The sequence below is a fragment of the Trachurus trachurus genome, assembly GCF_905171665.1.
Source record: "Trachurus trachurus genome assembly, chromosome: 17".
In the NCBI taxonomy this organism is placed as follows: Eukaryota; Metazoa; Chordata; class Actinopteri; order Carangiformes; family Carangidae; genus Trachurus; species Trachurus trachurus.
Genome location: NC_139900.1, coordinates 33,099,802 through 33,114,738, shown reverse-complemented (window position 1 = coordinate 33,114,738; position 14,937 = coordinate 33,099,802). Strand labels below are relative to the sequence as shown.

The 14,937-nt window shown below is 44.7% G+C and overlaps 1 protein-coding gene across 1 annotated transcript; it reads right to left on the bottom strand.

Annotated features, from left to right (window-relative positions):
• Positions 1-543: 543 nt before the first annotated feature.
• On the bottom strand, positions 544-10,677 carry cbarpa (CACN subunit beta associated regulatory protein a; the record flags this gene model as incomplete). Its single annotated transcript, XM_083991376.1, has 9 exons — positions 544-2,422; positions 2,522-2,717; positions 2,860-3,058; positions 4,581-4,721; positions 4,842-5,022; positions 5,162-5,324; positions 5,439-5,500; positions 5,706-5,851; positions 10,630-10,677. 9 exons carry the CDS (start codon positions 10,675-10,677, stop codon positions 544-546), a joined length of 3,015 nt encoding a protein of 1,004 aa, XP_083847502.1.
• Between the last annotated feature and the right edge of the window lie 4,260 nt (positions 10,678-14,937).

Genomic DNA, 14,937 nt, shown 5'->3' with positions numbered 1-14,937 from the left:
GTTTCAAAATGAGAGGAACGGACGACAGAAACTCCATCATTATCTTTCTTTCCGTCAAAGTGCTTTTTGTTTTAAAGTTAGAAATGTACAGTATTCACATACACATCGTTTGGACATACAGTAGCATGCTGAAAATTCACAGTTAAGTCTGAAAATATTAAACTTTTTTCTAAAGATGGGTCTATATTTTCAAAGCTATGTGATGAATGCTTTTGATTTCGAAGAATGGTCACCGATAAAAAGGGGGCATCACATGTCACATTGGTGTCACAGTGGAAAATTAAGGTCTTAATGGAAACACTATGAGACTGGCCATCAAGAAGGTGCTGCTGTCCTTTAGGATATATATGTTTGATGCAGCAGTTGTCAGAGCAAATTTATTTTTGAGGCCTTGTCCAAATGGAAAGGATCAGAAAAACTGAGTGAGCATCCAACACATGATGATGCTTGAGTTGCTGTGGACGTTCCTGATCAAGTCTTTGTTCTGCACGCAGTGGATCTAAAACAAAGTCGATGGTGAAGATGGCGTTGGTTGTTAACAGGTTATATGGGACTGAAGCCGGGAGAGGCAGCGTGAGTCACGGTGAGCACACGCTCCGCTCCTCCCTGGCCGAGCTTCTCTGCGCTGCGCAGGCCGCCGTAGAGCCTCTCCTCCACCGACACCGCCAGCTTGTCCGACAGACTATCCTCTGCCTGCAGGGAAACCTCTGATAAGATCGCTTGACTACTGTTGTTGTTCCTGTTGTCGACTCTCGGGTCCATGTGGCTGATTTGTGCAGTCACAGTGGTCAAAGACTGGCTAGTTGTGCTTTCGGTGTCATTGTTTTTAGAGGCTCGGCAGCCGTCGCCCTCTCCACCCAACCCGCCACAACCAGAGCTGCTCTTTTTTGCGTCTGTGCCTTCGCAGGTTTTGTTGGTTGCGCTTTCGGCGGCGTCCCCGGCAGCTGCTTCGCTCGATGGGTCTTTGTTCTCCGCGTTGTCTTTGGCCGCCTCCTCGCCAGCTGCAACCTCGCTGGCTTCTTCGTCAGCAGCGCTCGCGATCCGTGAGAGTGTGCTGTGATATCTGGTGTCCAGAGGGTAACCGGCGCTGTCTCCCCTCCTCAGCGGCGTGAACCTCTGCCTCTCTAAAGACGGGGAGTACCTCCCCCCGGTGCCCGACCCCGGGTCGCTGTATTGCTTGTGTCTCTGCCACTGCTTCCGGAGGTGAACTCTCGAGCGGTGCCTGGAGCGCAGCGGAGAGTCCTGTTGGTCGAACCGCGGGTCGTGACGGAGGAACTCGTTGAAAAGAGCATCCGTCTTCTCGTCGATGCTGTAGTCGCGGCGACGGAGGCGAGGTCTGTGAGGACTAGGGGGTTGGGGGGTTGGCTTTACCAGTGGAGACATCAACTGAGGTTGTGAATCTGGAGGTTTCTGAGGGTGAAGGGACTTCATAAGTGGATGTGGCTCTTGAAGGGTCGGAGACTGGCTGCCAGTTTGAGACCGCTCCTTGATTCTCTCCTCTGTCTCGGTGTTGTCCGCCATCTCGTCCTCCAGCTCCTCCTGGAAGAGCTTGGCCTCGATGCTCTCGCACACCGAACCTTTTCTTCCAGAGTTGGTGAAGAACAGCCTTCTCTCAGATGCCGTCTTCCCTCTCGGGGCTCCGGGAGTCCCAAAGAGCCGCATCTCTTCAGGGGCCCTGGGTGGCGCTTCGATGGAGGCGTAGCCACTGTCCATTTGAAGCAGCTTCCGATTCCCTGCCTCGTTCTCTCCTCCAGCGCCGCTTCCCATCTCACTGTCCCCGCCCGACGCCCCTCGGACTCCTCCCTCCAACCCCTCTACCTCCCCTTCTCCTTCAGGCTCGTCGTCCAGGTCTTGGGACAAGCAGCTGTCCAGACCAGAACGAGCTCCTGCACCACCTAAGGATGAAACGCTGTCGGCATCGCTGCGGATCGACTCCCGATCTGTGCTGCTTTGATCTGAGGAGGCATATTGCTCCAGAGAGGCTCGCAAGCTCCAGATGTCTCTGTACAGGGAGGGAGGGGCCTCGGAGCTCTCCTGGCGAATCATGAAGGAAAGAGACGAGGCTGAGTCAGCCCTTCGCCTGGCTTCAGCTCCCAACACCACATCTTCTCCATCATCCACCTCTGCCTCGCTCTTTTTCCTCGCATCTGCCGCCAAACTCTCTGTCTTTGTGTCCGTAGTTGTCCTTAACATGTCTTCAAACCTGTCCTGAACCACGGCAGCTTCTTGTTGTGGCCCAAACAAGTCATCATCTTCCGTCGATTCTAGCTCGACCCCCAGTGCTCTTGATCTTACACCTGCACCAAACGTTGTCTCCTTTTCTGCTCCTATTCCATTGGTTGTGGCCTCCTCTGGTAAACAGGGCCCCTCTCTCCTGGCGCTGCTCCCTCCACTTACCTCCACCATGGCCTCCAGTTCAAGCCTGCACAGATGGTGAACAGTCAGACAATCTGTATTTTTTCTGGTAGTTGAATATTGCAAATCGTGGGGAGGGTAATGGGTATGATGGGAGAGGATTTACCTGCTGAGGAAGACTGAGGATGTGGGTGTTGTCGCATGATGAGACAGTGACTCTGCAGAGAGGGACTGGAGGCCACTGGTCAGGACGGGAGAGTGTGGGAAAGATTCATCTTGGAGGGTTAAGGAGTCGTCGTCGGTGTGGTCAGTTGTTTCACTCGCCGCTCTCTGCCTCTGGAAGGGCCGTCTCTTGGGTGATCCTGGGAGCAATTCACATGAAAAGATACTGTAGCTGTCTACTTGATTTTCTTCACCTTGTCACATGCACTTTTTAAAATTCATTTAGATATTACCCACAAATAAAAAAAACTGTGCTCATTCATTTATGATATTGATCCAAACCTTTGGCATCCAGACTAGCAGCCCGGTGACTGCTGTCAAACTTCCACCTCCTGAAGTAAGGGCCTGCCCCCTCCAGACTGGCATGGCGCCGCAGTTTAGAGAAGAAATGTAGAACTGAAGTCTGGCCCGGAGCTTGAGTCAAATCTCCTCTCATCCCCCTTTCGCTCTCAGGCTCTCCCCTATCCCCGATAGCCTCCATCTGCCAGAGGAGATGAAGGGAGAGGAGGACGGAGGGAGGTGATGAGACATTTAGAAGGGATTGAGGCAGATGAGCTGAGATGAATCGTGACGGGCAGAGGCATAGACCTCAGGGGACCACAGTTTGTCATATTGTCACTCAGCTGCGGTCACTGTTCCCTCTAAGGTGTTTTACTGTACAATTGCACACTGCTCCCCACCTCTTTGCCCAGAAGACAAAAAAGTTGCACACTCAAATATCCCCGACTAGTTTACTGTTTATTTCTCCCTAATGTGTGCTTCGAATTGTGAAATGTATGACCTTAACCGTGGTCTGTAATGCAACGATTTAAGTTTTTGCTTGAGAATTATTATTACTGTTCATATCAAGAATGCTTCAGTGCCAAGAGTTGATGACACCAACTTGATGTTAGTTATTTTTTCATATTGTTCATATGGCAATAAATGCAAAATCTATTTTGCCAAAACAATATTGTATTTTGTTATCACATTAACTGTAACTGGAGTAGCCTAGGTAATGTTGTCAAAATAATCTGTTATTAATCATTATAGTAATAGCCAATTGTATTGATATTTGGAGTTGGAGAGGTGAGGCCATAGCACCAGCATGTGGACATACTGTGTATGCTTAAGCTGTCGCTCACAGTCACTCAAGCAGGTCATCAGGGGAGTTGAATTTCTGCTCAGGAGTTTTGAAAATTAGAGGGAACATTGGCTGCGGTGATGACCAATGTCACAGTGCATCATTGGGGTTGGGCCTGTGGCGACTGCTTTTCACAGCTCTGTTTATGAGTGATATGTGCAGATCAGTGTGGACTCAAGAGCCGATCCGTGCTAATGTTTTTTTCTCAGTATGAATACAGGCTGGCAAAGCGTTCGATTTTGTCACAGAGGCAGTCTTTTAGAGAATGCTTTCTGTTTTGTCAAGCAAAATATTGTTTCAAGCACTTACTAAAATCATGATGACAAATATCAGTTAACATACAGCGAGCACTTTGGCCCATGGAGAGGAATATTACATAGGAAACAGTATGCAGCCACGTTTGCAGCTCTGTGAGGCTAATGATGTTCACTGTGTTAGTTTAGTGAGTTAGAATACAAACATTTACTAATCAGCTCTACACACAAACAACAGACTGATGGGAACATCATTAGTTTTGCAGGTATTTAATAAAAAAAGCTCATGTGAAATTAAAATGCTGCTCTGATAGTTACTCTAGAGGAAGAGTCGGGTCAAAGTTATTACATTTCATCCTGAGGGGAAGACAAATGTCTGTAACAAATATCAATGAAATTAATTCTCTAGTTCTTAAAACCAGAAAAGCCAAACTAGTTACAATTATCTATAAATATTGCTATGTCTCTAGGGGAATCAGGATTCATCTTCATGAATATTTGTACAAAAAACATGTTATGTCATGTCTGGATGGCCAACTGACTGATGGAGCTGTGCCAGTGGCTTCGCTAAAAATTAATTGACCACCTATAATTCTCTATACCATGTGGAAAAAGGTGAAACTCACAGTCTGGGAGCGTGTGTGCTGTGTTTTGATGGTGGATGAGGCCGGTCTGGGTCCCTGGTCCAGGACGGTGGAGTGGTGATGGTCTCCTGGCAGACCTCCACTGAGGCTCTGCCCCATCCAGTCGGGGACCCTCTCAGAGGGCTGGAGAGAGACATCGACACGTGTTAGAGATCAGAGAACAAACCAGATTGAGCTGTTTTTGTATGTTTTAAATTAAAATCACAACAACAGCGGTGACTCGACCACAGAGGTGCACGTCACCTGGTAAATGGAGAGGGGCAGTTTTGGAGCTGTGGTCTCACTGATGTTGATGGTGCTGCTCTCTGCTGAGTCACACTCCATGATGGTGAGGATCTTCAGGTCGCACGGGGCTGGAGGCAGGTGGAGGTGGGTCAGTCTGGCCTTTTTCAGGTGGTGGAAGTCTCCTTCTGTCAGAGTGTACCTGAGGAGGAGGAGGAGGAGGAGGAGGAGGAGGAGGAGGAGGAGGAGGAGGAGGAGGAGGAGGAGGATAAATCATTCATCATCAAACAGCTCAGTGAAATAAACTGTAATAATTTGCCTTTGGCCCAGATAAACTGTACCTTCGTCCCTTGTTCTGAGTTGTCTTCTCCTGTTCGTAAAGTGCAGATTCATTGAAGGAGACTCTGCGGCCAGTAGACCCAGTGGAGACAAATCGTTCCGACTCTCCATCATGACAGCTTGAAGCTGAGAGAGCATCTGATTCATCCAGACGAATGGTGATTTCTGAGTGTCAGAGAGGACAAGGACAAACCCAAGGAGAGAAATAATGGACTCAGTGACGACAGTGGACCAGAATATAGTATAGTATCTGAACTTAAAGAATAACACGGCTCTGACCTTGGGTGGGCTGAGAATCCTCAGCATAAGTAGTGTTTGTCTTCTCAGGGTCATCGCTGGCTCTGAAAGAGGGAAATTAGTTTTACCCTTTGTGCTCTTTCACAGACACAAAAACTGCCTCGTCACAACCCAGCTTTCAGTTTCATATTCATAAAAGCTTTAATCCTCTGCTGTCATAATCCCATTGACTCCTGTAAATCCTGTTTGCAGACGAACCAGGTCTGCCAGTACCACGCCATGTGTCTCCCCGCTGGCAGCAGCACCCACCTGGAGTAGCGGCGTCCGCCCATGCAGCAGCGGTGACAGAAGAGGAGCAGCAGGGAGAGCAGGACCAGCGTCCCCCCGGCAAAGACACTCAGCAGCACCAGCAGCAGCACATAGTTCTCCACCTGGCCCGCCGACACCGGCACATCCTGACGGGTGCAACCAGATACAGAGATTAGAGATTATACCTGTTTAGTCAAGTATGGAGGCAGCACAACAATGAATTACACACAACACTGACATGTCATTTCTCACCTTTAAATCTCACCTACAAGTAGGCAAACAGACACTAAACTGGAGACACTGGAGTTTGATAAAATATTATAGTTTCATATTTACTAACATTTTTACCACACCACAGTAGTATGCCATAGAACAGGGGTTCTCAACTAGTCTCACTCTGGGCTCCACATTTTCCCATGGTCATTAAGTCGCGACCCACTTTTATAGAATTCAAACCTTTAAAGGGATAGTTCAACATTTTGGCAAATTGGCCCATTGCCATAATCGCTATAGTCATAGCAGTAGGTTCGTTACCTTTATTTGTCGGTGTAAGCTATTTTTAGAACGGAGGAGCGGAGCGTCAGGCTGCTCAGGGCTACGCTATGGAGGCTAATGGAATTTCTTGGTTTTCCTCATCAAACTCATCAAATACACAACCCAACAACTCCAAAACGCTTTCGTGGACAAGTTGTGACCTGCACAATCACCACGCTATGAGATAATAATGGAACGTTACGAAACGGAGCCGTTTTCGAGGTAAATACAGGGTAAATACAGAGTCTGCTTGCTGAAAAACTGTCCCTGAACGCAACGCGCATCAGCGGTTTTGCATGAATTTACCTCTAAAACAACTCCGTCTCGTAACGTTCCATTATTATCTCATAGCGTGGTGATTGTGCAGCTCACAACTTGTCCACCACAGCCTTTTGGAGTTGTTGGGTTGTGTATTTGATGAGTTTGATGAGGAAAACCAAGAAATTCCATTAGCCTCCGTAGCGTAGCTCTGAGCAGCCTGACGCTCCGCTCCTCCGTTCTAAAAATAGCTTACACCGACAATTAAAGGTAACAAACCTACTGCTATGACTATAGCGATTATGGCAATGGGCCAATTTGCCAAAATGTTGAACTATCCCTTTAAAGCCTTTAAAAACTCATTTTGCTCTTTATTGAGCAAAGTGCATTTCAGAGCACATGAATGAAACTGAGGACCATGACAACTGCATGTACGGAAGTGAATAAAAAAATATCAAACTGCACAAAATGGAGACCAACAAAATGATATATTTGACTTCTAATGCATCTCTGCATTCAGAGCATATTCACAAAAGTGAATAAATATCAAATTGCACAAAATAAAGACCCACAAAACAAGGTATTTTCACTGCATTCAGGCCACATTAATAAGAAACTGATATCTTTGCATTCAGAGCAAATGGAGCAAATAATAAGAAACTGAGGAGGAGCGTTACAACTGCATGTGTTCACGTGTCTCGTGTGCCTTTCAAAATAAGTTATTTTTCAAAATAAAAGACATGTCCAACATCAGATGTGCATTAAATATTATTTACTTTTTTGACCAGCTGTCCGCGACCCATCCAGAACGGGTCCGCGACCCACTTTTGGGTCCCGACCCACCAGTTGAGAACCACTGCCATAGAAAATATTTGATAATCACATAACTTTAATTTTATTTCTACAAATATAATCCAATTATTGCTCTTCTTAAAGAATATAAATGGTGACAGATCTCAGCAGTAACTGGGAACTTAAATAGAGTAAAAAAAATATGACAGTGTGCCATAAAGTAATTTCTGTCCATGTAGGCTACATTTGACCAGTCGCCAGATGTATTATAACCTTCTTAAACCATCTGTGTGATGATCCTGTGATGATCCACCTCAACACAAGATCCACCCATACATTCAGATTGGTTAGTATTTCCTAACTCCCCTGGCATCACGAGACACAACATAAAAGTCACTACAAATATCAACCTGCTACTCACAGTTCACTGTTACTGTTTGAGTTACACCACTAAAATGTAATTTCCATTGTTTATATTCTGAGGCCATAGCTGGAGCCCATAAGTCACTCACTAACCGCACAATAAGGTGGAAGCGGCGCACACGTGTCTGTTGTCATGTTAGACAGTAATTGATTCACTTTAAGTTTTGCAGCAGTGAAGAATCTCTTTGTCGCATTATTACGCTGTCAGCTAAGCGCTGTAATATTTAATAAGGAGTTGAATTAACACTGAAAGAAGTCCTTCCCTCCTCACAGTGATTCTTATCCACACTCACACACATGCATCATACTTCCTGCTTGCTCACACACACACACACACACACACACACACACACACACACACACACACACACACACACACACACACACACACACACACACACACACACACACACACACACACAGAGAGAGAGACAACACAACTGCTGTCTTCTTCACTCTCTCTGATTAATACTCTCAGTCTTGGCTGAGTGAGCCTGGGGATGCTAATCGAAACGTCAGCGAGACCCTTAATTCAATTTCCCAGCTCTTCTCAATGAGGGGGAAATGAGGCCTCCACAGGCTAAAAATGGAAATGGGAGGAGGAGGAGGAGGAGGAGGAGGAGGAGGATGCAGACGCACATGAGCAATCCCCACACCAGACTTTCCTAGCTCTTCTTCCGATGTTCGTATCAAAAGCCGAGCCGGGATCGTAACAAGGGAGAAAAATAATTGGGCTCTTTTCACTGTCACAAAGGGGAAATTCATCTATTACGACACTTAACGTCGTGCAATTTATAAAAATGTGAAAGGTTGCTGCTTTGGAGGAAAACCATGGAGATCCTCAAGGAGCACGGACCAACCTTTAGATCAGTGGTTCCCAACCTTTTTCTTAAGGGACCCATATTTTTTACCATTGAAAACTTTGGTGACCCACCCCCCCCGATGTAAAATAAAATACAATAAAATAAAATAAGGAACATCATAACTTCTTTTACATGAAATACTTTCTTATATTTCAGTAATTTAATAACAGCATGGAACAAACTATCAGGAGAACCTGTGTATGATTACAACATATTTCTTCAGAACTTGTACTTTAAAAACATAACATAATGTTTTTAAAAGTACAAGTTCTGAAGAATATGTTGTCATTTTACACAGGTTTTTTCTCATTGTTCCATGCTGTTTTTCAAATTCATTGTGACTGATATTGCCCTGCTGTATATTATGTATTTAATGTTTTAAAACTGTTGATATTCAATCATCTATTGATATAGGCCTATAATTTATTTGTTTATCTATTTAAATACACAAATAAATGTTTAATGTGGCCCTTGAATTTAGTTGATTTTGTCACATATGAATTAAATGCTTAGCCTACTCATTTATTTAACATTTTAATTACATTAAAATTATTAAACCCCTTAGAATCAAGAGGGCTTCGCGACCCCCCCTGGATCTTTGGCGCCCCCCAGGTTGGGAACCACTGCTTTAGATGATGAACAGCAGCAGCAGCAAAACACCTAAAGCCTGACTGAATATTACTGTAAAACACTAAAATGATCATTGTTATCAATTACTGTAATCTGTTCCAGTTACAGTAATCATTTTGTCTATAACGTGTATGTCTTTGAGTCTAAAATAATTCATGTTAAATTCCTTGTTTCGTCTGAACAGTTGAAAACCCAAAGAGTTTTTACTGTAAATCTGTGACATAAGACAAAGAAAAGCAACAACCAGACTAGTGTTTGACATTTAGATTGAAAAAATACTTCGGCCATTAATACGACACGTTATAACTGTGTCAGGCATGCAAAGGGAAAAGCAGAGGGAAACGTACATTAGAAAATACTGTGTGTGTGTGTGTGTGTGTGTGTGTGTGTGTGTGTGTGTGTGTGTATGTGTGTGTGAGAAAGAGCGAAAGCAGCTGATTTTATGATGACTTTGCTTTCACACTAAAGGTAGCCTACTTCCGTTAAGACAAAGCATCGATCAGTCTGTTTCAACTTCAATCCCAGGCTCAATCCAACAGCACAGAGGAGGGAAAGAGAGCGACAGAGCTGCTGAACACAGGGAGCTGTCGCCTCTCGTGCTTATAAAACCAGAGGAGGAGGAAGATTATGTGTGTGAGAGCAGAGAAAATGTGAAACGGAGCACCGCGTCACTTATAGAAAACCTTTACATTCATGAGATGCAGTAGCGGTCGACATTCAGTTGGAGCCTATGGGGAGATATAATGTATTATAATAATTTGAACGTTTGAGCGTGTGTGTGTGTGTTTACATTATGTCTCTGAACAGCAGCATCACAGCAACACACACACACACACACCTTGATACACCCACGGTCGCTTGCGTGCAAAACATACATGGGCACAGAATTTGTCAGAGCATCTGTAGCTTAATGAAATCTGCTGTTTTTACAAGCTCAGCCAAACAGGAAGAACAACACAATCACTCAGCAGCAGCAGCAGCAGCAGCAGCAGCGAAGCCTCTCTCCAGTCTTCAGGCCATGTTTCTAACACACTCAGTAGACGTGAACAACAGTCAATTCTCCCCACGCACAGACAGCTTTAACCATCGGATAATCGCTGCTGCTGGCTCACATATCCCACCCTGTCCTCCAGCAGCACACACAGTCCTGGTTTGGAGTCAGATCCTCTTTGGATACAGATCAGACTCCGCCACTGGGATATACATAATACCAGCCACTGGAACACCATGTCGTTAACTCAGCTTGCATCTCTCTCTCTTATCTATCTGGATGCCACATTGCTTGTTGATTTGGTTGAGGTCCAACACGACGGTCACTACTGGAGCCACTATGAAGGCGTGGACAGTGTGTGTTGTTGATGGCGTGTGTGGCAGAGTGGGAGGGGTGCGGACGGTCGGACGGACGCAGCAGTAGATATACTCACAGTGGAGTTCTCAGTCAGACTTGTCAGAACAGGCAAATCATTGCTCATGGTCCAGGTCAGCGTGAGTGAACCCTGCAGAGGACGGAGAGAGTGAAGAGGGGAAACATCAACGTCAGTGAGCTACACAAGTGGAGCATTGACTTTCATCACAATACACATGGACACTGCTGCTTATTTTCACTCACATACAGTACGTTATATGTAGTATATGCAGCAAAATGCTCCGTTCACCCCAGTTTGAGTTAAAAACTACAGTGGACAACTGCTTTAGCAAATCACGTAGGACACAGAATTATGTCTGGGCTGAAGCACGAGTATCGCAAGTATCGAGGGACAGAGAGGTTTGTTGACAAAAACGATAATTGGGAAAATCCCAGACCATCTCCTTTAAATTTCCTGTGTGTGTGTGTGTGTGTGTGTGTGTGTGTGTCTGTCTGTGTGTGTGTGCATATAATACTATGTGATATTCACATGGATATCATGTGACCACGACTAGTTAGTGACATAATGTCCTCACACATATATGATCACAGATAGCAGAGTCACAACAGCTCATCTGTAACGTACATGTGTGTTTATGTTCCCTAGTTTGTCCACTTGATTGTTTTTTAAGACTTAAATACCTTAACAACTTTCCAGTCTGAGGTAAACATAACCCCCCTGACGTCGACATCATAGATAGGGATTACTTTTGAAAGCTACCTTTAAATTCACATAAGATATCACACATCTGTTTTGTCACTCTTCTCAATGAATTAATTGATCTTCTTGCATAAAACTGGAGTAATACCCCTTTAACATGCCAACGTGATGTAAACCTAACCGCTGTCCGGACTGACCACTGTGCGTTAAACTCCAGTGAGATATTCTGACTCTCACGGCACGATGATGAAAAACCCCTTTTCAATAAAGTCTTGTCTCTGCCTGTAGACCTCCACCAGTCTCTGTAAAACCATCGTTTTTGTGTTACTGTGTGCGCCTGAGACAGGGACAGTCGTCAGTATTTTGAGATGGAGAAGAGCGTAAGAGCTGACAGTAGCCTACATGGTTATTTACACAGAGTGCGTTGTGTAACATCAGCCCATGATTGCATTCCTTACACATGCTGCTAACGCTGCCACACATTCCCTCACCATGTGAGAGTCATACATTATGTAATATCTCAACAGCTCAAGGTAGCTCGGTTCAGGACGAAGCTCCGAACGCCATGATGTTCTGACAATAGAGAACCACATACACACACAGACACACACTGCACATGTTAAATCCTTGTTGTGTTCAATTATCTTCAGTGGATCTTCACACATGATCAGTATCAGCATGTCCTCATTTTGTTTTGTTTGTTGCTCACCATGTCTGTCCTCTATGCTCTGATTAAATAACAGTTAAAATGGTTGTAAGCTACCTCGCATAAAAATGAAATTACATTATATGTTACAAGGTTTTCGAAGAAATGTCTGTTACATTTTAGTTTCTTAATGGTTGCAGCCTGACAGAGTCAGACTTGTAGGCTGGTAGAAGCTGGTTTAGGCTACAAGGCCCTAAAACAGGAGTATCTGCATTTCACTATTAACAAATGTAGAAACAATTGCACAAGATTACTGTAAAAAATAAACCCATCAATTTATTGACATACTGAGCGACTTGTGTTGGGTCTGATTTTTTTCTTTTTTTTTTTAATCTGACAGACAGTAAATCTCCACTGCTGCACATTGTGTCAATCAAACTAATTCTCTGTTCATCTGCTGCATTTGTGTTACAACAGTGAAACTGCAGTTACTGTAATGCCAGGTCAAACTCAGCAACACTGGCTTCCTTTATAAATTTAATGTAGCCAACATGCACAAATTAATATGAACCCATGGTGGGTCACTCATGGTAAACTCATGCTGCTGAGCCAAATTTGCACGATTCAAACCATAGTACGTATGAGATCCTGCACATTCTGCACAAAAACACCTAATCTTCCATTTGATGAATTGGTGCTGCCATAAAATCGCACTCTTGTGTTTGAATGTTTCACATATAATACACAATATGGTACATTGTCAGACAGCATGGATGATTTTCCACCATTATTGTGGCTGTAAATAGAAAGTGGGATAAAAAAAAAAAAAACAGGAAGGTGTAGCGACCTGTCAGCATTATCACTTGACTATTTCATTTATGAGTAAATAGCCTACTGAGTAAGACCTGAAAACACTGACGCCGACTCGTGGAGGAGTGTGTGTGTGTGTGTGTGTGTGTGTGTGTGTGTGTGTGTGTGTGTGTGTGTGTGTGTGTGTGTGTGTGTGTGTGTGTGTGTGTGTGTGTGTGTGTGTGTGTGTGTGTGTGTGTGTGTGTGTGTGTGTGCGCGCCCGCGCCAGCCCGCCCGCCCGCGCGTTTTAGTTCCCAGGGTCTGATGACATGTTAACATCCTCACATCATCTCCCACTTTCACCACACACATCAGGCGGACACACAGATGGACGTCCAGCTCTATACTGACGCTGATGGGGGTTTATAAAGGTCTAAAGCCTGCCGTGTGACTGGATCCTGATGTGCTCCAGATGTGCTGTATCTTACGGTATATATGCAGGTGGTGTTGAAGCAGCTTCCCTCCGCTCTGTGCAGACTTGACTACAGCGACCCACAGCAGCCGGCGGCGCTCAGCGGCAGCAGCCTCAGCAGCATCATCATCATCACCACCACCACCATCATCTTCTTCTCTTCTCCTCCGAAAACCCGCGGATCAGGGCTGTCCCACATCTCTGCGTCGTCTGCTCTCAGCCTGGAGGGGAACAAATCACCATAAAGTCACGCAGAAGCCTGAGCCCCTCATGGTGCCGCCGTGGCATGTCTCACTAAATCAGATGCTGCGATTTTTACCCACTTTAAAAAATAATTATTATTTATTCATTTTTTAAAGCCGGCTGTGTCACCTATTCTCATATTTTCCATAAAGAAATAGACTAGTAGTGCCACAGTAGACCGTGAGCACGCCTGTAGGCTATGTCTCTGTCAGCTGGTCCTGGTGCGCGCCGGACAGAGGTCGGACTCACCCGCGGCTGTGGACTCCGGTGGTGTCGGTGCACAGGCAGCCTGCCCCGTCTGCATACTTTAATCCCAGCTTCAAATAAAGACTGTAGTTATGAATGAAACCACACGCGATTAGACACACCCACCGCCCGCTCCCGACGCACCACGTGACACACCACTGATGATGATGATGATGACGATGATGGTGGTGGTGATGTGAAATGGAGGAGAAACCCCGTCCTCATTCACAGTGGAGCTGCTGCTGCTCATGAATGGCAGCTGCAGACGGAGCGACTGATTGGTTGTCAGGTTGTTATTGTTAAAAATCCAAGTGAACATAGTGTCTACTGAACATGTAGGATATTTGAACCTTTTGTAATATTTCTGCCGCGCTCCACACACAGCGAGTCCGTCCTCGCAAAGGAAAAGATGCACGACACGACTGGGTGTTGTGGACGTTTTTGTAATTCCTCATTTCTCCACCTGGTGGCGGCGTTGCATCGTAGCTTTTCAGTTTCAGGTGGAAGTTCATCATGAGATGTTTTTGTTTTCAGTCCAGACTTTGTGGGGCCTGTGACCCACAGAGGACCCTCCAGCATGGTTCACTTCTCTGTAATTCAATTGCTACTCGAAATCAGCGGAATCACAATGTGTTTTCTATGAAGTTGGACAGTCAGAGAGCACAGACTTATCAACACACACCAGACTTCATATTATATGGAGCTATTTCCCTGACATTAAAAGTTGGCATTGTAATAAAAGTTGTATTGACACTGAAACAAGTATCGGCATTGAAAAATGTTGGAACACAGGCATAAAAAAATACAATATTTAATTTGGATTTTTTTTTTTAAATAGCTATATTATCATGTAGTTTTCAATGTCAGTCTTCAGATTTCTTCTTTATGCGTCCCTAGCCCCTCCCCTCAGACCCTCCCCTCCACGGCAAAACCCTGACAGTAACTTGGCATTGAAAAAAAGAACAGTGAAACAGAAAAAAAAAATTGAAACTGAAAACCAGTGAGACTGGGGGGGAAATGCAGTGTAAAAAAACACACTGAAAAAGATGGACATGAAGAAGAAATCTGAAGACTGACATTGAAAACTACATGATAATATATATTTTTTTAATCCAAATGAAATATTGTATTTTTTATGCCTGTGTTCCAACATTTTTCAATGCCAATACTTGTTTCAGTGTCAATACAACTTTTATTACAATGCCAAATTTTATTTTCAATGACAAAAATTGTTATTACAATGCCAAATTCTGTTTTCAATGCCAACTTT